General features: G+C 48.7%; 1 protein-coding gene across 2 annotated transcripts in view; it reads right to left on the reverse strand.

The window, feature by feature from the left end:
• Positions 1–26,855, reverse strand: part of LOC122372599 — a 90,995-nt gene that overhangs the window by 6,823 nt on the left and 57,317 nt on the right. The window contains exons 2-4 of one of the 2 annotated variants that reach the window (XM_043349995.1): positions 12,677–12,867; positions 940–1,113; positions 323–494 (exon numbers count right to left, since the gene is read on the reverse strand). In XM_043349995.1, coding sequence (XP_043205930.1) covers positions 323–494; positions 940–1,113; positions 12,677–12,867 — 537 coding nt within the window. The remainder of the gene's footprint in view (positions 1–322; positions 495–939; positions 1,114–12,676; positions 12,868–26,855) is intronic. The other variant, XM_043349996.1, reaches the window with a different exon arrangement.

A 26,855-nucleotide genomic window follows, 5' to 3' on the forward strand; every position in this document is an offset into this window, starting at 1 on the left:
ACGGGCTCAGCCCCGACGACTCACAGGCCACAGGGGTGCCCGCCCAGACCAATGCCTCCCCTTTATTCCTATAATCATTCCGGCTCTGAAATGGTCTCGTCAGACCGAAAGACCTAACCCACCAAAACAAGCAAAACAGGTGAAACAGTGTGATAAGCATGACACATGCCTCATAATTTTCCTCTTTTTTAATTTTTCCTTTTCTTTTTTAACCTTTCACTTTCGCAGCAGCGGCTCCGACCAACAGCAACTCGACACAGCATAGCACAACTCCCCAAGGTAAATCCTGACCAGAAGCCCCTCTCCGTCCCTGTGTTCTCACCTCAGAGTGCCGGTGCCGGGTCGGTAGGAGGGCGGTGGTGACAGCACGGCCCCGTTTCCGGCGGCAGAGGCGGCGTTATGTCGATCCAACAGCAGACCCAGACGGTACGCCTGCATCGAGGCGTGGTAGCTGGGCGGCGGCGGCCGGAACTGGAACTCGGGGTACACCATCGCTGCAACAGGTGGCGCTGTCAGTCACTATGCGGGGAGAGCAGAGACTGCAGTTGTGAGTGATTGATGACTGATGTCGAAGGATCGGAGAGCTATATGCTTGGACTGATGACATTTGAAGCGAAGAGCCAAGTAAAGCATTAAATCAAACCTAATGTTTCGAACAGTGAGACCGACAAACCCAGCTGGACATTGAAGGGAGAGTGCATGTGTGCTCATTTGAAAAGCTAACTTATAACAGCTACCTAAAGCACTGCAAAGGTCATTCTCTCATAGCGTCCTGTGACTCCTTTTCCTACGGCCCTGTGAGCAGCCACGCCCACAGAAAGGTAATTCTCACGAACATTCCCTCCCCTAAGACTAGATGGTAGGCAGGCAGGTATCATCAAAATCCACATCATGACCATGTTAATCTCTCTACCACCTCTCTCCTCGCTCTCTACCGACCTGCATACGGATGGTGCGGTCTTCCGTAGGCGGGCACCACCCTGTGCATGAAGCGGCGCGACTCAGGCTCCTCCTGCTGTCTGGAGAGGCCGAGCATCATCCGGCAGGAGGGCGAGTCGCGGGAGGTGAGCCGCCACGCGATCCCCGATACCGTGATCAGCACTATACCGACTCCTGAGGGGGGAGGGGGGGGGGGGGTCAGTGGGGTGGTTCAGAGGGACGACGGGGTCTGGCCTACGTACAATTATGACGGGTGACTGGTGAGGCTTTAAATGGACATTTTTTTTTTAAATACCACCGTTGTGGAAGGAGTGATAACTCTCTCAGCTCTCAGATTACATAGGAACATGCGGTGGAGACATGAAAAAATGTGAAAATACCCATCCGTCATTGGTTACCGCATCAAAATCAACCAAAGCAATGAACAAGAAATAGGTGTATGGTCAGAAAGAAATGTTGATACCATACGTCTACGAAACACGAGCTCAACCAACGCGTATCAGAAACCAGAGCTGAGGTTCAAGCAAACAGCGCGACCAGGGAATTCCTCCGCCCCACACCGGTGCCCCAGCACCCCACAACCCGTTAACACATGCTAATCAATGCAGACACGCACACACACATAGCGTGCCGGCGTGTAGCCTGGGGGGAAACGCAGCGCGTCCGGGCACGCCCTGAGGAAAAGAGCCGGCAGAGAGGGCTGGAATTCCACGCACGTCCTATGCCGGCTGAGATAACCGCATTTATTACCATTTACCAGACTGTGGGGTGTTTCAGAACGCATTCTTTCGTGAGATGTGAGAAGCACTGCTGACAAGCCTGGTTTATTCAGCGAGCTTATGAATAAAAAAGGCGCATTAGCAACACACATTGTCACATTAAAACCCCAGACGATGCACCAACTCAAGGAGGAAATTCCGAAGAATCAGGAAGACTTCCGACCGCATAACTTTCGAATGATTTGGCAAGCAAGTATGCTATGATTTCCTCTGTTAGCTTCAATGATCATGTTTTGATCGTCAGCTGAAAAACTGCTGTTAGGGCAACATCTGTAAGAAATTAACGGCCTCGTCCATCGATCGGGCAGACTACAGTGATGCGCTCCAATGCGCCTAAGAACACAAACAAGATGAAATAAGGGGCCGGGGAGTGACGAATGGGCGGCGAACCAGCCTGTTCCACAAATCCCAGTGAATAACTGCGTGTTTTGGGTGTAAGAATCGATCAGATGTCTTGCTACCCAGATGTAAGTGAGGTTCATAAGATTCATACCCAATCGAACCTGAATCTCAGCTATCAACCCATGGGTCATGTAATAACTGAATAACGAATGCATTCGTCAGGTCAACCGTAAATTCAAGCCAGGAAAAGAGAAGCCGGACATTTTTAACGACGAACATGGGCTTTGAACAGAAGGTTAGATTCACAATTTCGCTATCGAGAACATTTTCGTAACATGTTTCATGAGATCGTAAATGTAGCTCCAACAGTCAGCTTCTGCTCGACACTATAAGCCCCCACGCCGATTTTCCAGTAGGTACACCAGAGGCGCGGTGAGCAAGATAGCGGGCGGCTCTGTGCCTAAATCTGACCGCAAATCTCCCTCCCCCCCCCCACCGCTGACTGATGGCAGCCCCCCCCCTCACTCTGTGGCGAGTGATCTGGGTCACCCCAGCCCCCCGTCACCGTGCCCCCTCATGGCCCCCGGATGCAATCGATGGAACACATTAGCCCAGCATCGATCACCCGGTGGCGGCGACGGACGAGAGAGCGGCACTCACTGCGGCCCCGCTCCCAGCCCGGTGACGTCATATGACAGAGACCTCTGACGTCATGAGGGGTAGCGGACGTCATAAAATGACGTCAAACGGTGGAAGTTAATGATAGAAATTAGAACTATGATTTCGCAGGAACAAAATCAGCCATAAAAACAAACAAAACATATAGGGCCCTCGTACTTGTTCAAATTTGTTTATTTTCGCATTTGGAACGATCTAATGATGTAGAAGTTTCGACCCGTTCATAGCCTTCGCCCCAGTGGGGGGGGGGGGGCATATGTTACCACCCTGTCGCTGTTTTTGCGTGTGAATAAAAAACCGCGGCGCGTAGCGCCGCGCCGCTTGGGGTAGCTTTTGGTACATCAATTTTGGACAATGTGTGAAATTTTTGACCCCAGGTCATGTCAGGTCAGGTCACCAGGTCAAGTTAACTGACCAAGCCTAAAAAAGTTTGCAATTATGTCCAGCCTGCAGTGTTTGTCAGAAAGGTTTTAAAATTGGTGGATTGCATGCTGTTATGGGCGCCTACAATTTGTATATCTCGGATTTTTTATATCCGTGACCTAAGGTCAGCTCAGTGGCGTGACCTTTCCATAACAAGTCAATGGAGAAAAATGAAAATGCCTCTAGATCCGTGTGTACGCATCGGAACAGTCCAAATATTTCAGAATCACAATGATTTAGTCCACTCGTGATGACCATGGTGTCATTTTTGCTGATAGCCTCTAGACAGGTCATCCGAGGTCACTTGAGGCTACAAACAGTTTTTTGCCAATAACTCGCGATTGGAAAGAGATAGAACGCTGGGGATGGTCTCATTGTGTTTGTCTTGTTGAGACGCATCGACTGATATGCAACACGACCTTTTCCGGTCAGGTCATGACCTTGACCTGAGGTCAAATTTTCAAGTTGACCTTTCAAGGTCAAATTATAGTTCATTCGACGCGTCTCGGCGAGGGGAACACGATTCTGGCAATAGAAATGTCGTGGCTTTTTGTAGTAGAAAGTTATTGTCGAAAAACACTTTTCGTAAAAACAGCTATTTTTGGAGTTTTTGCCCTCTGGAAGCTAAACCGTTGACCTGAGGGCAATATTGATAACGACCTTTTCAAAAGAAGAGTTCAAAAACTATCGTTTGCTGTTCCGTGCGTTTTTCTAGCTACCATAGTTCCTGAGATAACGGCATGTTTTCTGAAAAATATAATGACAATTGGCAAATTTTGACCTTTGATGACCTCTGAGGTCTGGTGACCCCAATATTACTCTAAGGTGAAAAATGACCGAAATACTTTCAAACGTACGCATTGAGAGCTATCGACTGCTTTTTACCGCGTCTTTCTAGCCCTCTTAGTTTTTGAGTTAGAGGTGGGTGGTAACATATGCCCCCCCTCACTAGGGCGAAGTTGGCTGAGACCGCCACTGGGGCGCGGGATAGTTGACCTCCAAAGTCCCAATCGGCATCGACAATGTCAGACGTAAGGTGCGTTCGGTTCTGAGTCCCCCCAGTCTCCCCCCCCCCCAACCCTCCCAGACAGAGGTGTCGGAAAGTTAATCCAATTGTGCGGTGGCTCGCGCCGCCGAAATTGAATCTCTCGCTGGCGGTGGCTGCAGTTGACACTGATCTACGGAGCACGGCGAGGCTGTGAGTCACAGGCTCCGCGAAACAACCCTGAGGGAACGTCGATACTTGGTCGATACAACACTTTATCGAATGGAAAGAAGCATGCCTAAATGAACGCATTCGTAAACTGAAGCATAGGACGTGGGTAACGTGGGAAGTCAGGCCCAGGGACGTGAAAAAGTGCAGCATGTGGTAAGCTAATTTGGGAGGAGTTTTTGAATGATAAAAACATCTGAGTGGTTAGCGCCAAGCCAAACTGAGCCAGTTGTCGGCACCCCACCCTCTGTCGTTTGTTTACAGCATTATCCCACGCTGGGAGCCGGTGGCCACTTAGGGCTGGGTCACACCGCAGTTCTGGGACATTAAATCACCACAGGGGACTGTGTGTTTATTGGTGGCCTTCAGCTAATACCGGAGAGAATGAGGTCACTTTGTCTCTAGACCCACACATTAGCCGGTTTTCTCTCCGATGCAAAACATTCAGACGCATCACAAAATTCGTATTTTCGCAATGTTACCGCGCTCAGAGCGTCTCTTACGACCAACTGAAAAGGAGCCCACATATGCGTGACCGTGTTGCAAAACGGAGGCGGATCGCGTGCGTTTTCACCCAGTACGCCCCTACGTCGACAGTGCTTCACATACGAATTGCAGCAGCAGCAGCGGCGGCAGCGGCGGCGCGGCGGCGACCAAAACAGCCCCCTCACCCCTCCCCCCCCGCCGGCGACTTGACCTTGTCGTGCCGTCCAAGGTCGCTCTGCTCGGCTGCTCCCCGGCCCCCAGCTTCAGTATACGGTCCGATGATGTGTTATGATGGGGCGTAGGAGTAGGAACAGAGAAATGATCGCGACGGATTCAGACAAAGACCGAAAAGCGCCGAGGAGACGATTGCGACAGAGAAGAGCCCCGTGTTTTTGGAAAACAGTTCATTGACACGAAAAAAGCCCTATGAAGAAAAAAGAGAACAACATGTCCACTGTCCAGGAAACATCACCGAAATATTGTCATAGGAAAGAAGGCTTTAATACATATAACTCATAAAATAACTGGCTTACTTACAAACGCCGATGATTCCTAACATAATGACATAACGATTCATCGATTCATTATGACCGTAATGAAGGGTTAGGTAACTGAGAGATCCAAAATATCGAACGACGACCAAATGCTGACGGAAATCCAGTAGCGCTGTCGGCCTGAGTACGGGTAATGCGTCGTAAGACCGTCCGAGGCTGAGCTTAGACGTAGCCGAGGTAATTAGACCATTAAAATTGAAGTCAAACTTCAAGGCGGCTCAAGCCGTGTTTCACAGCGCTGAACTACTTGCAAAAATGAAACATTTTCAATTTACACCAAAGTTAGATAAACTTGTTTCTCACAGTGCTAAGGAAACACGGTTTTGTTATCTGACCCGAACCCATCCTTCCATGAGCCCTCGCATAATCAGTTCCACCCATCGTCACCAATCGCTGACATTTGACCTGACCTACCATCGCAATACTCCCTCCATACGACCCACCATCTTAACAAGCTCCATCCCAATCATTCTACCAACCAAACCCAACAGCCCGCGCTAACCAAAAATCCTACCAAACAGCCCCAAGCCCAACTCCCTCCCTCCCGACCCCACAACAAAGCCAGGCGCCGCGCAGCCGACCGACCACTGCCTGGCTGGCGCGCCTTTGTGAAAAGTAACGGGTTCACCTCACCACAGCTGCCGGTGTGAAAAGGAGCCGCGCCTCCGCCGCCCCAGAGCAGCTCTGATCGTCACGTTCGGTTGCCGAGAGGCGGCGCCGCGGCCGAACAAGGAGAGAAAGGATGGAGGTGGCGTGGGCAGGGTCAGAGGAGGTCATGACTCGAGATGCACGACCGGTCGGCGTGGTTTGACCTACTGATCACTTGATCGAAGACTGTGACTGGCGTGATGGTCACATGAGGACTGCGACTTGTTACCACAAAAGGCCAATGCGCGGCACAGGAAAAAGGAGCTCTACATGTGTTCTTCAACCGTCTAACCACTTCTCAAGCAATGACATCAGTGGGCTGACGACTAAAAGAGCAAACACCCTGACATTTGCACATTTCCGCCTTCCAATCTATCGGCGTCAGTGAAAACAGTTGACCGCTGTATAACCAACACTCCATGTGAACCCGGCTTTACACGTCTCGCTCATTGACCACAACCAATGTCGTAGAAAGTGTTTTTGACAAGCGGTGTTACTGGTTTTTGTTAGCAGTCGGTGACCGCGTTGATTGAACATGGTCAGCTCTGGTTGAAGCCACCAAAGACTTGATCAAATTAACGGGTCATGAGCACCTTCACTTTCAGATCAGCATGAAAGGGAATTACGCAAAAACGGCTGACAATTTTTCTGAACAGCAATTGATCAAACTTGGTTCAAACTGTGTCTACCATACTTCTAAAGCTTCCACACTCTACAGCGCTCCCAGATGCAGGTTGAATGAAATCGAACCAGCAAATCGGTCGTTTTGCTTATCAAACAGAAAAATGCCATTTCTGTCCGCAGAAATGGGCATTTGCTATCATCAAAGACTCGGAAAAGCTGTTCGCAGAAGCTTTGCCCGATTGCATAGGGCTTAAACCCTGAAACGTTTTTATAGGTTGTGCTGAACTAGACGACATAAAATCCACTAAAAGCTTGAGATACGGACTCGCTTGCTTGATATTTCACAAGCTTGGGAATGGAACAAGCTATGGGTGATTTGTATGCGAGTGGGGTCTCACATGTAAATCGCTAGACTGAAATTCAATGTCGAACGCTACGCCACAAGAATACGCGAGCGAAATGAATGCGACGTGATTCTCGGCTCCAGACGACACATACTCTATGTGAATTTGATCGAATTTAAAGCGAGTCAGGTAGTACCACTTCTAACAAGATTGGACAAAAGACCTTGGACAGCCCCTGCGTTTAAAGTAGGACAGCAATTGATGAGCAAACTCCATCGAGAATTATAATCCTTATTTTGTTGACCCCAAAAGACGTGATAACAAAACCGTTTTCAGTTCGCTTCGCCACTGGCCAGCAAAATTAATCTGATCTCTCTTAAAGACCCTCCAATAGAAATACGATCCAAACAAGAACATGGGGCTTTTGACGAGCCATCTCGCACAAAGCAGCTCCCCTCGGCCCCCGGCGATTCCCTCCCGCTTTGATGAACCCATTCAGACGAGCCAACCGACCGCTCCGATGCGTGGTGTTTTTTTTTTTCTCGGCAGCGGCAGCCAAGCGACTAGCGTTTCTTTTTGTCTTTCATCTTTGTGGCGGACATTTCTCATACTAAGCGAGCCATCAGTGGGAGGACGCGTCTCGCGCCGCGAAAAGAAGAGCGATGGTGCCTCGCGGAGTTCTCCTTCCCCTACCGCGCACTTCTCCCCCCCCCCCCTGATGAGCGGGGTAGACGACGGCGAAACGTGGAGAGAGAGTGTATGGAAAGATAAACGACGTCGTTTCGATTAACTATGCGCTCTCAGTTTTTTTTGTGCTGTGGCTAGAAGCATGAGTGACAAAATCACAATAAACTGTGCATGGATTTGAGGAGCATTCATACTTTTGTGACAAGTCTGAAGGACATCGGTTTGGTAGGGAGTACATCCAATAGCATCGATTGGCCCTCTCATAGATGGTCATTCAAACTTGCGGACTATTTATTGCCATCCCACTCTAACAGACGCCACTGGCAGAATGGACTGCTGTTTGTTGAGTCTCATTTATCTGGGAGCTCCAACAGCTGCCGGTGTCGACAGCTGCAGGCGCGGGTCAGCGACCCCTCCCGACACTGAAATCGGGTTAGCTCCCCCAATCAATTATTGCCAGCGACACCAGGGAATGACAAGGAGTTAACTTCACGCAGTGCGTCAACACACTCAATTAGGGGTTCGCGTCGGTTCAGATAAAACTGAGATCAATCAAAGATAGCTGCAATCAGAATAAAATATCAGACACATCTTTGTCAGTAACCAAAGCCTCTGTGCACCAGGTTGACCTGCGTAATATAACCGTGCATTTTTGTAGCATCCCTTCGTGCGAATTAGTTCCGCGTAGCGTTTACCACAAATGAGTTCTTTTTAACAGGTCAAATAATACCGTGCAGACTGCAGATGCTTTGCACTGCAGAGTCACGTGCAGTGGCGCCTGCCGCCTAAGCAAGACCGCTACATCAGCGAACTCATCGAGACGAGAAAGTGCGTTTATAAGATTCTCCTCACCACATTAAATTAAGGAAAATCTTTACACCAGCAGCCGCCACATCACGACATCGCGAGATTAAATCTCCAATCGGCTTCATTCGAGCGTTGATAACCCGATTAGGGGGGATACCTTCCGTCTTACCGAAATCCTGTTACATTCCCTCCCGCGGGAGTTCGCCACTGCACGAACATAATCCCGGTTCGTTGGCCTCTCTGAGCTACGTCACTACGGCCCACGCCACCACGCTCTAGCCTTGTTCGTCACAGACGCACGCGTCCCAAATCGCTGTCTCCCTCCTACTCGCGATCTGCTCCCTCCTACGCCCCCCTGTGACCCCCCCCCCACACGATAGGATCCGATTTGGGGGAGACGAATGGCCCGGACCAATTAGCGGAGTATCTGGGGGATGCGTCACTGCCGCCAACGCCGGTCGCGAAAAACCTCAGCCGAACGACCCGGGGATTAGTGAACCAGAAGACGGGCTTTGGGGGAACAGCAGAGGCGCGCGTAAGTACGTAAAGGAGAGAGAGCGGAACGCATGGAAACGAGTAAGAAAATTATCAAATTGGGGATTATTTGTGCTGTCGTGCGTTCGGAGTGCAGCAGTTAGCACTTAGCACCCACCTTATGCAAACATCATAATGGAGATATTCAGGGGGAATGACAAAGCATATCTACCAACAAGAAAGATAGGTAATAAACCAACGGTAAAGATTTCTGCCTTGACAACCGGCCGCAAACCCGCAGCCATGCCTTGGCCAAACACTTACCGCTAGTTTACTCAACCACAATCCCCACAGCACGAACATGGCCACGGCGTTGCACAACGGATTGGCGAATGGCGCGGCCTCAGCGGCCTCCGTATCTGGTCACTGGACGTGACCTGGTCGTCTATGGGCGGTGACCTGGTCGTCTGTGAGCGGTTCTGGACAGGCGCCAGTGTCTATCGGTTTCTGACCGGCAGGGTACCCTCCGACTCATTCGTCAGTTAGTACGTTAGTGTGCAATACAGCTCTCTGTCTCTCGCCTTCCATCACTTCCTTCCATTCTGATTTTAGCCTGTGTGTCTCTTCCTCCCTTCCCTCTACTGAGTCCGTCGGTTCCCCCACTCTCCCTCTCTCTCTCTCTCTCTCTCTCTCTCTCTCTCTCTCCCTCTCTCTCCCATTCTCTCACCCCTCTCTCTCTAACAGGGTCCGGAAGTGGTCACCGACATTCCACCCCACCCCACCCTCCTCTCTTCATTTATCCACGACCTCATATTTTACCCTCCTGCCTTCCCTCAGACACCGTCCTACTTCTTTTCTTCCCCAGCTGCTCTACATTTTTACTTCCTCCATTCGTTCCCTCTCTCTCTCTCTCTCTCTCTCTCTCTCTCTCTCTCTCTCTCTCTCTTCTCTCTCTCTCTCTCTCTCTCTCTCTCTCTCTCTCTCTCTCTCTCTCTCTCTCTCTCTCTCCCCCTCTCGCCTCTTTCTGTCATGAGCGCCATCAGCTGACTATGACCGCAGTCAGCTGACTATTGTCGGCCATGTCTGCTGACCTCAGGTGACCCCGCCGGACCGACAAAGCGGCCGGAATTGGACCACCTGACAGCGGCCCGTCCACTCGGCGGTCTAAACCGGCCATAGACGGAACCATACCGGCACAGACATGGGAGAGAGTCGGGGTGGTTTGGAGCCACATACGCCAGGCATAACGCGTGCTGGAATAATGGCTCAAAGCGCAAGTAAGAATATGCTGACAAAATATTTCATTGATTGTGCAAATTCAGTGATTGCCAAATTGGAGGGTAGCTTAGGTCACAAAGGATCCCTAGAAACGTGCTTTTCAGTTTCCAAATATGTCTCTCTAAATGCCGCAAGCTACATCGGGAACAAAAATAAAAGTCGAGGCTACAACAATCGCCATAAAGAGATGAGTTAGAAGTCCTTACTTGTCAGCAACACGATCCAATTTATCCTTTTCAGAGCGAGTCTAGATTGTGCGTGGCGCTCTTCCCCGATTACACAGAAGCACCCTCGAGCTGTGATTTAAGTTATTGGAGTGGATGTTCTTATATAGTTTGTCAGTACCTAACGTCAGTGACAGACAAAACCGAAACAAATTACCGACGACAGAAGGAGTCGAGCGCACAAAGAAGGCGGAAAATGGGGGTCGTGCTCGTTTGCAACTTGACAGCAAGTATCAGTCAAATGTAATTGCCTATTCCAGAAGTTTTTGTGTATTCGCAAACGACAGGAGTCTGATTTGATACAAAGCGTTGATTAATGGAGCAAAGCGTCACAACAAAGAAGCAATTGAGCTTGCTAGGATCCAACGTTTACCGCTGAAATCCAAACAACCATCCTCATATAACGGGTAACCACAAACGGTTTGAGCAATTTAGAGCAGCACAGCTGAGCACATTTTAGTGTAAGCCGTAAGTAGCATTTAACATTAACAATAAGCACTTTCGTGAACCTTTCTAAGATCGTTTTAAGACCCCGTTCTCCACATGGCATTTCTACAGCCGTTTCACGGCTACCGTCTCGTCTGTGTCGCCGCCGTGTGCCGTCCAGGGACCATTTCAGCCGTGGCGCTCGTTCCTGTGACGTGGCCCGCGCCCCGACGTCGCGGTGCTTCTATTTACAGAGACAATTCCGACGGGATGAAGACGGAAACGGCGCGCCACAGCCGGAAAACGCGCGTCGGTCGGCCAAAAAACAGACCACGGTCGCCGCCGGTCCTGTCAGAGGTACAGCGAAGAGAGGAAGAATGAGAGAGTGAGAGGGAAACTTTCCAGACACACAGCAGCGCCTCAGGTGAACTGAAAAACAAAGGAATCTAGCGGAGATCCGGTTTAAACTGAGTGCTAAAGGATTGCCATCAACTCTGTCAATAGACGCTGGCTGAGCCTTCCCTGTAGAAATGACAAGTGTTTTTTCTTCTTTATGGACCATAAGAAACTCAGGAATCTTACTATGGGATAGGAAACGACTTAGGGCGCGAGAGGACTTTGTCCGTTATATCAAAGAGATATTTCTATGTCACTGTGTCATACATGCGTCTAGACACCGTCTGTGTGTCACGGTGTCACTATACCACCGTGTCACTCTGACACAATGACACAGAAACGGTGTCAGACACCAAGCCTCCATTCTATCCCTGTTGGTTCCCCTTGATGTAAAAATCTGTGTCACTGAGCATCGATCGTATCTGAAAAGGTCTTTATCTGATTCTGCTTTGTATCTTTGTAGCTCGTACCGGCAACTGGCTAAACGCCTGTGTTACGGTGGCAGGTGTTCGTCCCGTGATCCGTCACATAATGCGACACAGCTCTGAGGTCGGTGACCTGTGGGAGTCCCACGTGACGCTCGTGACGGTCACAGGGCCGTCACGTCACAATGGTAGCTGGCTGGGCCGTCCTGTCACAGTCAGAGTATAGAGCGGATGGCGAGGAGCTGAATGGGAGCTGATGACGGACTGGTACGGGACGCTTTGAAGGGAAGGTAGAAAATTACCGACCAGCGCTGTACGTTTTGGAGACGAGACAGAACGCACGACCCAGTAATAAAAGAGAATGAAGACAAACCTAGAAGTGGTAAGTGACGTTCTGCAGTTCGGGACATACCAATTTGTGGAGGAGGTACTGAATAAGAGCAACAGTCAGAGCATTGTGGAATGGTGAGAACCTAAGCCGAAGGTGTGAATAGCCTTAAAAACACCGTTCATTGACAATTTCTGGGCCTCGGGTGCACCTAACCCAGGCTAACAGATAAGACAAAAGCAGCTGATGATGACTAAGGTTTCATGGGCGTCGGCGCTAAAAAGGTCATCAACACCGTGAAACACGGCATTGATGAAATCGCTTTTGATTTCAAACGTCACCGTCTGCGAAAATAGGCAAAGCCTAGTGAGAGCAGGCTACGTGTGCTATATCCCGAGCATCTAAATACGGCCTCACACTTCAGATTACAGAAACTATGGCGCATTGGATTCCACCACAACCGTACTCTCTTATCCCCCAATCAGCGCCTGCGCTCGACCTTACCCACCAATCACAAGGAAGCATAAGCCGCCTAGTTCGAATACCACCGAAACCGTACTCTCTGACTCTCCAATCAGCACCTGCGCTCCCCATCACTCACCAATCATGAGCAGCGACACGGTGAGGTGTTCCCGTCCAGTGGCCTTCAGAGCTCCTAGAACGGTGCCGACGATGGCACAGCAGAGTCCGACGAAGGCGATCATCACAATGAACCACCGGATGGAGACGGACTGGGTGACCACCAGGCCGCAGCACGATTTGGGGTCCTCCTCCTCTGTCCGGTACGGCAGTCTGTGGAGAGAGGGGGGAGAGAGTTAGAGGGGTGGACGGAGGGCACAACTACACAGAGCTATGTACAGTGTAGCATTATACAGTACACTTGAAGAGAGGGTTGTAAGGGCACACGGTATGATAGGTTGCTAAAAGGAAAGTAACGGGAAGGCTCTGCTAGCAACCATTCTCAGGTGTCTCAGGCTCCTTCACACAGTTTCGGTAGTGTGAATCTAACCAAAACGTTTTCTCGTTATAAAATTATGAACTATCATCACCCATCATGTATCATTTCATTATAGGTAGTGGAGAGGTATTTTCTTCAGAATCACATGTTAGCCTAGTCATAAAAGTCACACAGCTCAATTAATTGGTCATCTAAGACTTGTGCGACAATCTTCCTCGCGAAGATCCCCTGGTTTTCCCCGACAGGTAATCAATTATAAAGCCATGTTCCCATGGGTAACGCCACCCGCCGTGGGACAGCACTCTGTGGGACCCGGTGGGACGTGGGACATGGGACGCGTCTGGGCAGAACTAACCGGGACAGAGTGTGACAAATTGAGCCGCTGATATGACGTCAGTTAAATAAACGGCATCCGGCGACCGAGGGAAATGAGAGGGTGGCGAGGTGTCGACCGAGATAAGAAATGAGGGAATCGGTCTTCTCGTCTCGACATATTTACACTGATTCGCTTGACAATATGCGGGACAATGTTCACAATTTGACATAAATAAAGACGATAGTTGTGACTGACATGGCCTTCGCTTAGTTCGTTCTAAATCTAAATCGCTGTTAGTTTGGTGAAGCTGTACATTTCTATTAGTGAGACATGGGCCCACCCCTGGACCTGACATCGTCCCCTTCAATCCAGCGTCCTGACATCGCCCTTGGAGGCCACGACAGCCGCAGACGGCACCGTCAGAGCCGGGGGCAAATTATCGGACCCCTGCAGTCAATAGGACGCGTATTGTGGCCGCCGCTCGGATAGAAACTAATCTCCTCCGGCAGAAAAGAGGCGAGATTGGCTGCCGCTGCGGCGCAGCCGCTCGCCAAGAACTATAAAAACAGGCCGCCGCCGGCGATAAAAACGCGTGTTCCGACTAACAGGCTTACACGGATAGAAGAATCTGTCCCCGGGGTGCTGTGGACACCAAATGGCCCGTGGAGACGCCGTGCGACGACAATAACAACGGACAAACTGGCAAACATCATACTTGGAAACGATTGTGCAGCGATTGTTTTTGTGCATGGTTGGTTGATGAGTTCTTGCAGCTTTCTACCTTTCTACTTGAAATCAGCGAATAAAAGCGCCATTGCACTATGTTTTAACTCAGGGCCAAAACTGGCCAGGGCTCATAACTAAGAAACTATAAGAGATACAGACGTGTTTTTGGGCTCAAACGAAGCGTTGGAGACTAACGATCATTTGAAGTGCAAAATGTGTCGGACCAGATGCTTATGTACTTGTTTATGACGTCACAAGTGTCACGAAACATAAAAATATTTTCATGTTCTAGCTATGAATGCACGAACATTTAGGTATCTGTAAATTTAGAGTAATCGCAAGTCTGAGCAAGGCTCATCGACGAGGCAAGTCAATTTGAGGACATGCCCTTGTTAATTAGCGTTGATGACCTCAGGTGACCTTGAATGCTCTTATAGGTATAGGACTTATTCATATAGGACCTACAATCTTTATATTCATTTCAAAAACATTTTCAAACGTGTATTTTGATATCAACTTGATGTTAACCCGGTCTCCACTTTAGTAAGTCCAGAGTCTTGTATGTTTTACGTCACATGACTCACGGGCGGATCCAGCTAATCCGTTTGGAGAGGGCAAAAGTTTCCGACCCATTCGGTGACCCCGACCCACCGTCGCGCCGGTGACTTTACAACGCTTCACTGCGTCTGCAATCTGCATGTGTGCAGTTGAGAGAGTTCCATCTGTTATCAGCATACCAACCTAAATAATGAACAGCGAGCGGTCAGGTCCATCCCTCAGAATGGTTGTGACGGAAAGATCGGCTTTTCGTCCAGATAAGCATCGACATTCGACGCCGTATTATATTTCTCATCACCAAAAGCTTTGGGAGCGGCAAAAGGATAGTTTTGCCCACACGATTCAGCTATGGGGAGGGCAAATACCCACTATACCCTGCACTGCATCCGCCATTGCATGACGTGTAATGGTAGAATGTATCCCAAAACTTCTTACCAATTCCTATTGTATGGTGCGTTATGTACCATGCAACGTGCTCATAAAAGCACTTCATTGCCATACTAACTGACGCTTACTGCAGCAAACGGATACTTTTCATAAAGGTGGACAGCACTAATGATACCACCTACATTGGACGGATTAATACTGACTGAAGAGGCCGATGGTAACCCTGCCGAACGCAAACAGTGATGAACGATCAAAAGCCGATCATCGTGATCAGCGATGCGTGCTGTGGCAGGTCTCATACAATCACCTTTCAGTTCACAGTCCCATCGCAAACTGGGCACAATGAATATTTATTTGCACTCCATCAGGTATTAAAATATGTTTATAAACTATCAAGCAAGCATGTGTAGCGACCATACAGCTCCAGAGCCCATCTATGAATTTGCTGCAATAGCCATGGGGTGGAAGGTTCCTGTTATAGACCAGGTACTATACATAAGTAATTACACCAATAATGCTGTTGATATTTAAGAAATGTATATTTCATAGGAATGCTACAGTTTTTGAGTGAACAACTGTCATTCACCGACATTGCCCGGTCTCTGGTTCCGGAGACCCTTTGTTTTCTTCTCGCGACACATGAAAATGCAACTCGCACGTGTCGTGGGGGGTCGTGCCGTCAGCTGATTACGCCCCAGGGTACGGCAGGTCGCACACAGGTCGGCGACCTTCCATGGGCCACCAACTCGTCACAACAGACGAGAGAATGAACGAGGAGTACTAGCATTTTCCCTTACGCACGCTAGGGCCCGTCCAATGGCTCAGCAGGAGCAGACATGACTCATTCAAAAAAGTGTTCACCCCCAACACCGGCGCACTCAGGCGCAGCTGAAATTTTGAGGACATGTAGACAACTCCTTGACCCACAGTGTGGTGGTAGTCTGAGACCGTACACTAGCGTACAATTTTTTGTAGCTCTAAAAGAACATTGACATTTTTTTCAAAAAAGTGTGCCAATGTAAGGGCTGACGGAAATCAATAAATCTAACACCTATGTGCATTATAATTGTATAAATTATGACTCATTATAAAGAAAAAAGTTCGCACTATCGTTTGGTACCCAAATTATATAGTTTTGTCAATCCAAAGCTCGAAGATGTTGACGTGAAGCAAGGCGACTGTTTCTGCGTTTGTTCGCCGAAGTTTAGCTTTTGAGAGTTGTCTGACTTTGTTGTACATTTTCAACGTTTTCAAAAATAAAGAGAATAAAAATTTCCGTCGTTAAAGATGCTCTGATCATTTTTGAACACGATAGTGGCCAAATGAAAACGTTTAAAAATAGTCGATATTTCGCGTCCCGGCCAGTTTTTGGCCAGAGTTAAAACACGGTGCATTGGTATGCTCTCTCTCTCTCTCTCTCTCTCTCTCTCTCTCTCTCTCTCTCTCTCTCTCTCTCTCTCTCTCTCTCTCTCTCTCTCTCTCTCTCTCTCTCTCTCTCTCTCGCTCTCGCTCTCGCTCTCGCTCTCGCTCTCTCTCTCTCTCTCTCTCTCTCTCTCTCTCTCTCTCTCTCTCTCTCTCTCTCTCTCTCTTTCTCCATTTATCCATCCTCCTCCCCGACCAACAATTACTATGTTTAACTGGTGATCACCGTTCGCTATTAGGTATGATCGTTCCGAGCACCAAACACGAAACACGCTATCCATATGGTGCTTACTGCTTTCAGGCGCTGTGTGGCCTACATCGGCAACCATTACTGGAGATGTAAGTCATCTTCGACTGCAGCCGCCTGGAGAGACCATGATAGGTGCTTTCTGTTTCCTATGCTCGACAAACGACAGCACCGTCTACAGCATAAACGGGTATCACGTCGTGAAATGAATTGATACTTGGGCGAGTGAGGAACAAGAAATGGTTTTGTTAGTGCTCTCAAGTCTCAGGCAGTCCCTTTCTCAAATTCTGTACCGCATGTTTAATATTCCAAGATGCTAAAATGTTCTTCAATGTTTTACCATTTTCCCAATCCTTGAGTTCGATTAAATAGAAACGCATTGTACAACATTGCATTCAAGCCCAAAACTGTTCAAGTGTCCACTCTGGCCCCGAAAATATCCCCCAAATCACCGCGTCTTCCGTGCTGGAAGTGTCCGTCTGCCAATTACCTCTAGGAGCAGTCCCCTGCTCCCCCTCCCTCCCCTCCCCTGGAGCACCGCATCGTGCCACGCCCACCGCACGGGCGCGCCAGAATACAATTACGGCGCGGGCGCGACGATCGATGGCGCGCCGAGTTTGCCGCCGCCGCCGCGCCACTAATGGCGCCGTTTGTTAGCCGCGTGGATGAGACGAGATGCGACGCAGATGCGGCGAAGGGTGGCGGGGCTCAGGGTCCTCCGCTAACGCGGGGCAGCTGAGGTCGTGATTTGAGCACGGAAAAACCAAACATGTCGTATAATTGTACATATGACACATCCTAACGTTTAACTTCCTTTGTGCCTTACCGCATACCCTCACATGTTTTGTCTTAAGTACCTGTTCTGAAATGTTTTTTTTTTTCCAAAATAATTTTTACGCCATTTCAAGCCATCGGATCATAGCCCCACACTCATCAAACGCCTCGATTAGTGGTCCGCCCTGATGAATCCAGGCGAGGGTCGCGACCCCCGAGATGACCCCTGTTCTTTGTCCGTCCAGGTCGACACTAAAACCAGAGGACGCCCACCGCCCGTAATGGATATCCACGTCATAAGCGATGACTCGACCCTGATGAGGCCGTCTTCTGGAGGTCGGGATAGCGCGCGGGGGGTAAATTGGACCCCAAGAATGACGTATGGACGCCCAGCACCATCACAAGTGAGTGCTGGTGAAACTGATCCTCCCATCCCTTGATGAGGCAAGCTTTCTTCCACAAAAAAAAAAAATAGCTGTAACACAAACGGTGTGTCTATGTAGCATAATCAAACATCATCCCACTAAGTGCCAGAGTTGCATCAGGATGGACGCCGAGTTTGTGCAGTATCAGAACTGACAGCGGACTTGTTTTCTCCATTTACAAACTCCCCCAGTCCCCGTGGTGTCAGTCAAATCCGTCGCAGAAACGTCCCAGCGGTGTCCGTCGGAAGGATCTGTGACAGCCAGTCTGGAGAAAGAGTCCACAGAGGCATTCTCTTGGGTGGGTTTCGTCCGGCTGCCAGTGCTCTGTGATGGCTTCTAGCGGCTGGGCAGAGGCATGCCTCTCCCCTCACCCCGGCGAGCTGTCCCCTGGCAAAGTCCAATCCCAGTAATCTCACCCCCGATCTGCCCAGATCGCCCTATCTGGTGGATCTGCTCACCCCCCGGATTGCCCAGGGCATCAGCCCCAGAGAAGGCGAGACAAAAGGCGGATTGGTCGCCGAATGGACGCTCGGAGGAATGGGAGAACTAAGGGATGGATAACAAAACGAACGGTGGGATAGGTAACGGGGCGCAATGTAGAAGACACTGAAAAGCTGAAGGGATGCCGAACAGCGATCAGTTATGTATACTTTTATTTATTATGTTGGGAACTCAAATGCTGACTTTTGTGTTATTCTTTCCTTTATTGGGCAACTCTGCACATCGCTTTCCGACGAATTGGCGCAGGTATTTATGTTTTAGTTCTTGGTAATGCACGCCACAGAAGATGCGCATCATTCTCGCTAGTAGTGACGTATATCAGAAACAAATCACGGCTAATTTACGTCAAGCTTCCGCCTTGAGAACAAGGAAATACAAAGCCTTCCTCTAGACGGCTCAGCATGTTGCGCTGTTTCCGTCTTTATCCATTGCTTGTTTGAACTCCGGTTACTCCTTTACAGTTGGTCGATTCCGATAACTTTGTTCGCTCCAAACTTCCCACCAAATTGGAAGTTCAAAACAAGTTTAGAGTTGCTAGGCAACACTCTCCACTTAGCTGGACACGGTGAACGCTACTTCTCCCTCCCTGGCATGAAAAAGGACCATCAGAGTACCGGAAATTGAACTATCGGAAATCGGGATTCGGACTCAGGCAGGCCAATGCCCTTACCGAAATTGACAACTACTCAATGCTGACTCAATCAACTGAGGCCGAAATAACTCGCAATATCGATTTGTCATCAGTTCTAAAGATTAATCACAAGTATAGCTCATTCCAGCCCTCTCTTCCCCCTCCCAACAACAAATCGAAACATCGACCGAGCGGTCGGACCACGATAGCGGACGCAAAAATACGAAAATCGATCCAGTTGTTACGGACGCAGCATACCACATCGATCGCCACGGTCCGGTAAGTACCATTGTGGTGCGCGAAACATGCGGAACCGGGCGTCCAGGGGGAAGGACGCCCCCCTCCCCCTCCATTACTAATTCAGCAGTGCGCGAAGTTTGCCGCGACGCCAGCAAACAGCTGTAAGGCCAGCTGAAAAGGCTGTGTAGTTATGTGGGATAAAACGTGGCAAAACGCGGAATGTTGGGGAAACACTTGTGATGAACTGTTAAAGTGAGTGATTTTTTATTTTACCTAATGCGCCGCAGTCCATCGGCAGCTTACATATGTAGTTCAACCAATGTAAGTTTTTAGTTGCGGCCTTTTTGTACTCCTCCGCGAAGCCCAAAGTCTGTCGGTTAACCGCTTTATCAAATGTATGACCAGGAGACTCAAAATTATTCTGAACGGGGTGCTACCTTTTGCCTGTAACCTTTCCATCAAGCCAAACATCACAGTCTTCACCACCACCGTCTTACAGAAACCAAACCGTACATCGATTTCCAGTCCATCTTGCAACCGTTCATTCATGCCATTCAGATCCAGGAACCTTCAGACCCGCCCTTTGCAGCCCACATGGGTGCCGCCTTTACCAAATATAGCCATCTAGCCAGTCCAAACGACCCGCTATCTGTCAGTAACAATAACAGACAATTGATCACAACGTCAGTCGACAATCGAGCTCTTTGAACGGGTGACGGTGTTCGTGTCTACCAATGACGTCATATCGGTCGACCGATGACGTCACAGCGCTGCAATTCAGTCCATTTTGGGCGGGACGACTCTGGTGATGGCACGCGATTCAGCCTCGTTAAATGCCAAAAAGCGGACGGGTATAGGTAATGGGGCTTGAAACACGTGGAAGTGCAGCTTGAACTTTTCTCTTTCTTCAAGGGAGTGTGTTTGGATGGTTGAAACTCAAAATATCAACGATCGGAAGACCATGAACTTCAAGTAACAAACGTACCAAACAATAGGCAGCACACATCACCTTCATATACAGAATGCAAGTAAATTTATGCATAAAAGTTGGCCTGATCTCAGGCAGCTTTTGCAAAAATGTCAGGGAACTCAGATTTGCTTTTCAATAGAAAAAAAAACAATTCTAACGAATAGTGTTTTATCTATTGACAACAAACCTTCAGTTATACGGTATGGGTTTGGTAAATTTAGGCTCCACGTTAGCACCAACACCTCCGGATGTTAGTAAGTACCAGGGCTGGGCGGTGGGCGGTATCGAGGGCGGTGAGCGGTGGGCGGTGTCACAGGAAGGGGGCGCGGTGTCACAGCCGATCCAGCCACCCCGGTATTATGTTTCCGGTGCTAGTGTGACCAGTTGTGACCGACACCACCCTGTCAACAGCCCCAAACGACCGTCTGACCATAGTGCTTAGTGGTGATGTTACAGATATATCGACACCTACTTTTAAACGGAGATCTTTCGTGCCTCCCGGAAATTCACGGGAGAGCAGATGTGGGGTTTAAAAAAGGTGTCGATATGACAACCTAGCTGATGCGATGTCATATGATGTGCCTCACCCCCAGGTCAAGATAGTGTCCCTCTAAAGGACGCACCCCGTAACACACAGCTGCTAAGCGCACGTCAAGACTGAGCGGCACTCGCTCAACCATTAGGACCAAAATTATCGAAAAATAAAATAAATACCAGCCCCCTCCACCTGGTAGATCGGCGTCCCCTCATATACGAGTACGACCAGCTGCGATCTACATTGTCCGGTGCCCCCCCCCCCCCCTCTTCCCCTCCCCCACCACCACCGGAAAGGTCTCGTTTTGTTTAAATGTCACATAATGATAAACTCGTTACAAGCGAGCACATTTGGCAAAACGTACGCACGTGGAATGTTTCGTGCGTGAGGGATAGGCGGGGAACTGGAGGACGCTGTGTCCCCTAGTTCTACTGGTAGGCTGATGAGTGCTAATAACCAACTCTCACGCTATCTCCTCTGACAACATAAATTGCTCTATTCAAACTGGAAGTCATATATATTGATTTGTATATGTATGGATGCCACTCAACGGGGGAGTTGATATGACGTTTAAACGCTGCTTGCAAAAAACACTGTCCCTCTTTGATATTTTCATCGTTCAGATTCAGAGGTATTGTCTTTAAACTGCAACCAAAGCCTAGCATTCAACATTGCCTACAAAGCCTAGCATTGCATAGCATTCAACATTAGTGCTTTGGGAAACTAATCTCATGACAAGACGGAATGTAGAATTAAATGTAATAGAACGCTGACCGTTTGAGAAAGCTTGGAGAGAGAGAGAGAGAGAGAGAGAGAGAGAGAGAGAGAGAGAGAGAGAGAGAGAGAGAGAGAGAGAGAGAGAGAGAGAGAGAGAGGAGAGAGGAGAGGAGAGAGAGAGAGAGAGAGAGAGAGAGGAGAGAGAGGAGAGAGAGAGAGAGAGAGAGAGAGAGAGAGAGGAGAGAGAGAGAGAGAGAGAGAGAGAGAGAGAGAGTCGCCATTCCCTGGAATCGTGACTCATTGAACGCCCGTGAGATAGCCGGGCGTGCTAGCACTACAGGTCACGTATTACCGAGCCAGAGTTTGGCGGATATTTTCCCACGAAAGATAGCCACAAAATACACATAGTCTAACATTCATAAACAGGTCTAAAGAGGTACTGCAGGAGCCTCCATGAGCCTCTTGAAGTGCAATAAGTAACGGCGTCTATGAGAACGAATTGACGTTTTAAAAATATAAGCAAATTAAATCGCATCTACATAACACAAAACACAGCTTAAAAGCTACGAAGACAGCTTGGAAAAACCAAGAGGCATTTTAAATCGAATACGCCAACGTTCTCATTGATTTCACACACAAAAATCGGCGCGTTCCGTTCTCTTCAGGTCATCGAAACAGCTAACAGAGGCTCGCAACCAAAAAGATTTCCGAAACAAACACTTGACCGACTCCTCACTGTCGATGGGCCGCGCAGATAAAAGGAAGAGCCCCGTCAGCCACTCCGCAGTTCCCGTTCTTGGAGCCGTCCAGAGTATTTGTCGAACAACAAGGAGATTGGTCCCCGACTTAGCCAATACCTCCAAAATAGTAGGATTTTTTCTCGTCAATTTCCTGTTAGAATTGTGTTGACCGATATCATAAGTCGGTGAAAACATTTCTGTCAACGGCCGTCAGCCCATAAAGGATGAAGAAATAAAACACGAAAATAATGACTTGTTCTGCAGCTGGAAATAGAGACACATTTCCCACCAATCCTTCCAATGCACATAACAAAGCCAAAAGCTGAGGACATGTGCCAGCCCAATCATGCGTGCATCCTGACGAATTCAGCACACAGAGACCGGCGGGTCTGTATCCCATGATGGTCCATATCCGGCCCAGAATCGACACGCTCTGTCGGCTCGAGCTGAGGTGCGTGACACACAGCTGCTCAGTTAGGGACGATTACCGGCTGACGGGATCACCTGGCTGTAAATTGTGCTTCTCCCCTAGACACCCCTCGTTAGACGGTCCCCCTACCATGCTCACCGCTTCGCCCATGTCTATTTGAGCAGAAATTTGGTCTGTGGTTCAGCGTCGATCGGTTTGGGCCGTATGGGATGAGCGATCGGGTTGGTTCTCGCTCTATTTTGTCCTTTGTTTTGTACTGCTTAATCCCTGTCCTGTCCCCTCCCTCAGTTTGCCAGAGGCGAAGCGAGTCTATTAGACAAGACCCCAGAGGCGTTCAGAAGCGATGATGGAACACACGTAGTCACCAAAACGACAGGGTCACAGTTCCCTGACAGGGAGAAGGATGCCATTCAAATTTCGCTATTATTATTCAGAGATACATGCCATTAAAACATGCCCTTTTTAGATCTTGCTATCGAAACAGTATGGTCCTTCTTCAATGATAGTTTCATTTCAGGCTTCTTTTTCCACCCATGGGAGTTTACCTGGATCCGCCTCTGACTGGGCCCGGTGAGGGGGAGATGGTTGGGGGAGGACAGGGGAGGGGAGGGGAGGCACAAAGCGGCCGCCCCTGACTGCTCGTGCTCACCATCCGGTGGCCCTGTTCCGGCGCCGCCGCCGCCGCCGAGTGGCGTGGCCCAGTCCCAGCAGGCCAGGGTGAATGAACTGGAGCAGTGCCGGCTGGGGGCGGCACACTGCCAGCACGGGGAATTCAGAAAATGACAGAGGTGAGCGTGGCTTCTTAGCTACATAGATTCATTCAGTGGTTAAAAAATATAATATCAACGTCCAGCCTCCTCCAACATTGCTCACAAGCGAATCTCAATAGGTACACCTTTCCTGAGGAAAGTTATTACCAAATTCAGTTTCATCGAAAACCGCTGTCACCTTTTTCACCAACGATTGCCCACCAAACGTCAACTGGAGCATCAGGGATAGAGTAGAGTATAGACTCTGTCGCGGTAGAGAGTGGGCTAATCCTCTGCCATGGTCCGACCGGACACAGTTCCATCCATCACCGAAAACTACTCGAGTTGTGGCAGCTGGCTGATCTAAAGGACCGGCTAAAAGATTACCACACTGACCTCTTAAATCATTCGGTGACGCCTCGAAATCATCGGTTATTTATTTGAAGGAAACATGTGCTGGGGAAGATTTGGTAAAATTATGAGGATGCGGCGAGGCCATCTGACTGCGGACAAAAAAAGAGGATCTTAGTCTTATACCTCACGTTCTATAAAAGCACAAGGCTCTTATCGTTCCGCATTCCGTTGGTCACTGAACCGTAGGGAAATACGCTTGTCTCATGATAAAGATTTCTAGTCGCCACTCCACCCACACGTAGAAAATCCATCCACAAACACCGCCTTAAACTAAGCTGTTTTTAAACACGCCTATTTCAGTCCCACCGTGCTAGCCACCCCGGTATTTCGTCGACCACAGCGAGCCCTGCCTCGGACCCGGCCAGAAGGCAGATGACGCGGTCCCTGCACCTCCGGGCAGCTCCATCGGTCTTTGAAACGGTCCTGGTCCCACCTCCCCTGTCCACCATTACCATAATGTGTGTGTAAATGGGCATCGAGGGCCTTTCTGAGACATGTTCCCTCCCCATCCACCGCCAACTTTGGGGTGAGGGGACCGACGGAGTTCGATCTCAAAACGCGATCGATCATACGCTCAGCCGTTTGAGATAGGCGGGGTTTCAATGGGGATCGGCAGTGGCAGTTCAGTGAACCGATTGGGCTTGGCTGCTGTGTTGTGTGATAAGCGCTGGTGCCGATCTGCGAGCGATTTTCGCATGGCGGTTATTATTTGAATCATAAAGAGATCTGAGACAGCGACTACGTCTATGGGCGACATTGAGATATCGTAGCACCCAATTCACCGAACATGCAATTTCTTGTCACATTTAGCATCGCAATAAGAATCTGTATGCTATCAGCAAGAACAACTTCAGCATGACGACGAGCAGTTTCAACTTCGAATGCATCTCATTAATGGACAATGTACCTTCAACACAGCCCCAAATAGGGTTGGGACCTATCTGCATGCTCTGTATGTTTTGGTAAAATAAAAAAGCTCAGAATTTTTAATGATTTAATTTAAAATCACTTTGTTAAAAAAATGCCTAATTAGTTCAGAAATTAATTATTTGTGGCTGAAAACGACTTGCTTCTGATTGGTCGGGCTAATCATGACGTCACATGTAGGTATATAACTGTCTGTATATTTGGCGCAGTTGAGACATACATTTTCTATGTATTTTCCTATGGTAAATCGGAGTGATTGGTCGTGATTTCAGTGTCTCTTTATTTTGCGCTGGTATTGCGTGGCTAAGAAGTTTTATCAAGAATGGCATATACTAAAATGTTCCTTTAATAATGGAGCTTCAATATCTGTGAGTTTTATTGGCAAGCGAAAACTGATTTCGCTGTTATTTTATCTGGAAATTACTCATTTTTTTAGGTCAATATTCAAAATATTTTACGGGAACAAGTTGGCATTTTTCTTGATTTTTGCACTCAAATCGCGTGCGATTCAACTGTATTGGAACTTGCAAAGAAGCTTGGTGATTAATTAACTGTGTTGTTATGGCACTGTTTGCAAAGCATGGATAATGAAACTCTGCCAAAGACTTAGCTACATAGCAATGCCTCAAGTAATACGCAGGAGGGACAGAATTCAGAGTCCGATCGAGAAGAATCGGTGCAAATGCTACGAAGACCAGGCAGCTCTGATACAAGCTAGTCGTCTCACTACTCTCACTCCATTAGACCAGCTGATTCCTGACAACACCGACTCGGATGCAAAGATGGAGCTCATCTTCCAAGCCAGAAACCAGTTCTTTGATGGAAGATGTGATGCTGCCTCTGTCTCTGCTTTGTTGGCCACTTGGACGGGGCGGAGCTCCGCTCCTTGCGTGAGCGGTTATTCGCCTGTCATCCAGAAATAGTTCCTTCGTTTGCTGGCCGTTCCCTGATTAGGTGTAATACGGGGAGCTGTAATCAGGGAAGTAACTTTCCATATGAAAGGGGTGCAGGTGCACCCCCGTCCCCCATCCACTAGAAGTGCACCCCCATAGGCTAAGCGGCGCCCCACACGCCGCCCCACACGATTAGCTCTAGAGCAGATGGCGAGGGTGATTTCTCGGCTACATTCCATCTCGGCGTCGTGATGCTTGTGGGCTTGGAAAGCGTCCAGTCGTATGTAGGGTAGTGTAGGGGTAGGGTTGAGTTCAATAAGGTCCTTACATTTGAAAGGTTTGAACAACCCGCAATCAGCACAACATACCACAAGTTAAACAAAAAACTACCAAACTCCGCCCAACTAATATTAATAAACATTACAGCCAAACTAATGGCCTAAATAAAAATATATCACAAATCCTAACAGTTATCGCGGGTGATGGCGCCATGAGTTGCTATTATCCAAAACAGATGCAAATAAACATGTTTGTATGTCCTATGTATGTTTGTTTTAAAAACGTTGCAGCGGCGCTGGGAACTGCAGTCTTAGATCTGGGTATGTTTGGCATCTGCAACTCTTCATATACACATTAACCCTATTTCGGACGGGGAGACCTTTCAGGATTTTCTTGTACAATTGCCAAACGCCGCGAGACATTCAGCTCATATTTGGTGACTTTTCCTAAATGCTCATTGCGCACATCTCAGCAAAAAAAAAAAAATGCCGGGTCAGGTCAGGTCAGGTAACCAGAGCGGGTTTGTTGACCCCACCTCAGAAAAGTTTGCAAACACGTCAGAGCTTGAGTTTTTCACGAAGTTATTTCCTCTCATCAAGTCTTCAAAACAGTACCTGTAGTATGTGTCGTTTGTATATCTCAGAATTTTTGATCTGTGACCTGAGGTTAGGTCAGAGTCGTGACCTTTACATTGCAAGCCTATGGAAAAGTATTGAAATGCGACCTGCACCTCGAGTAAACGAGTCAGAACCACCCAATTCTTTAAGAATTATGACAAATTATCTTATCTGTAATGATCCAGGTGCCATTTACTGACAGGGACACCGGAGAGGGTTATCTGAGCCGAGATCATGTGAGGTGATATCTACCATACATCAATGCTCACAATACTTACAATATTGACAATGCTTTTGCTTACAACACTTACAATACTTACGATG

The sequence above is a fragment of the Amphibalanus amphitrite genome, unplaced genomic scaffold (assembly GCF_019059575.1).
Source record: "Amphibalanus amphitrite isolate SeventyFive unplaced genomic scaffold, NRLGWU_Aamphi_draft 001377F_arrow, whole genome shotgun sequence".
NCBI classification, from domain to species: domain Eukaryota; kingdom Metazoa; phylum Arthropoda; class Thecostraca; order Balanomorpha; family Balanidae; genus Amphibalanus; species Amphibalanus amphitrite.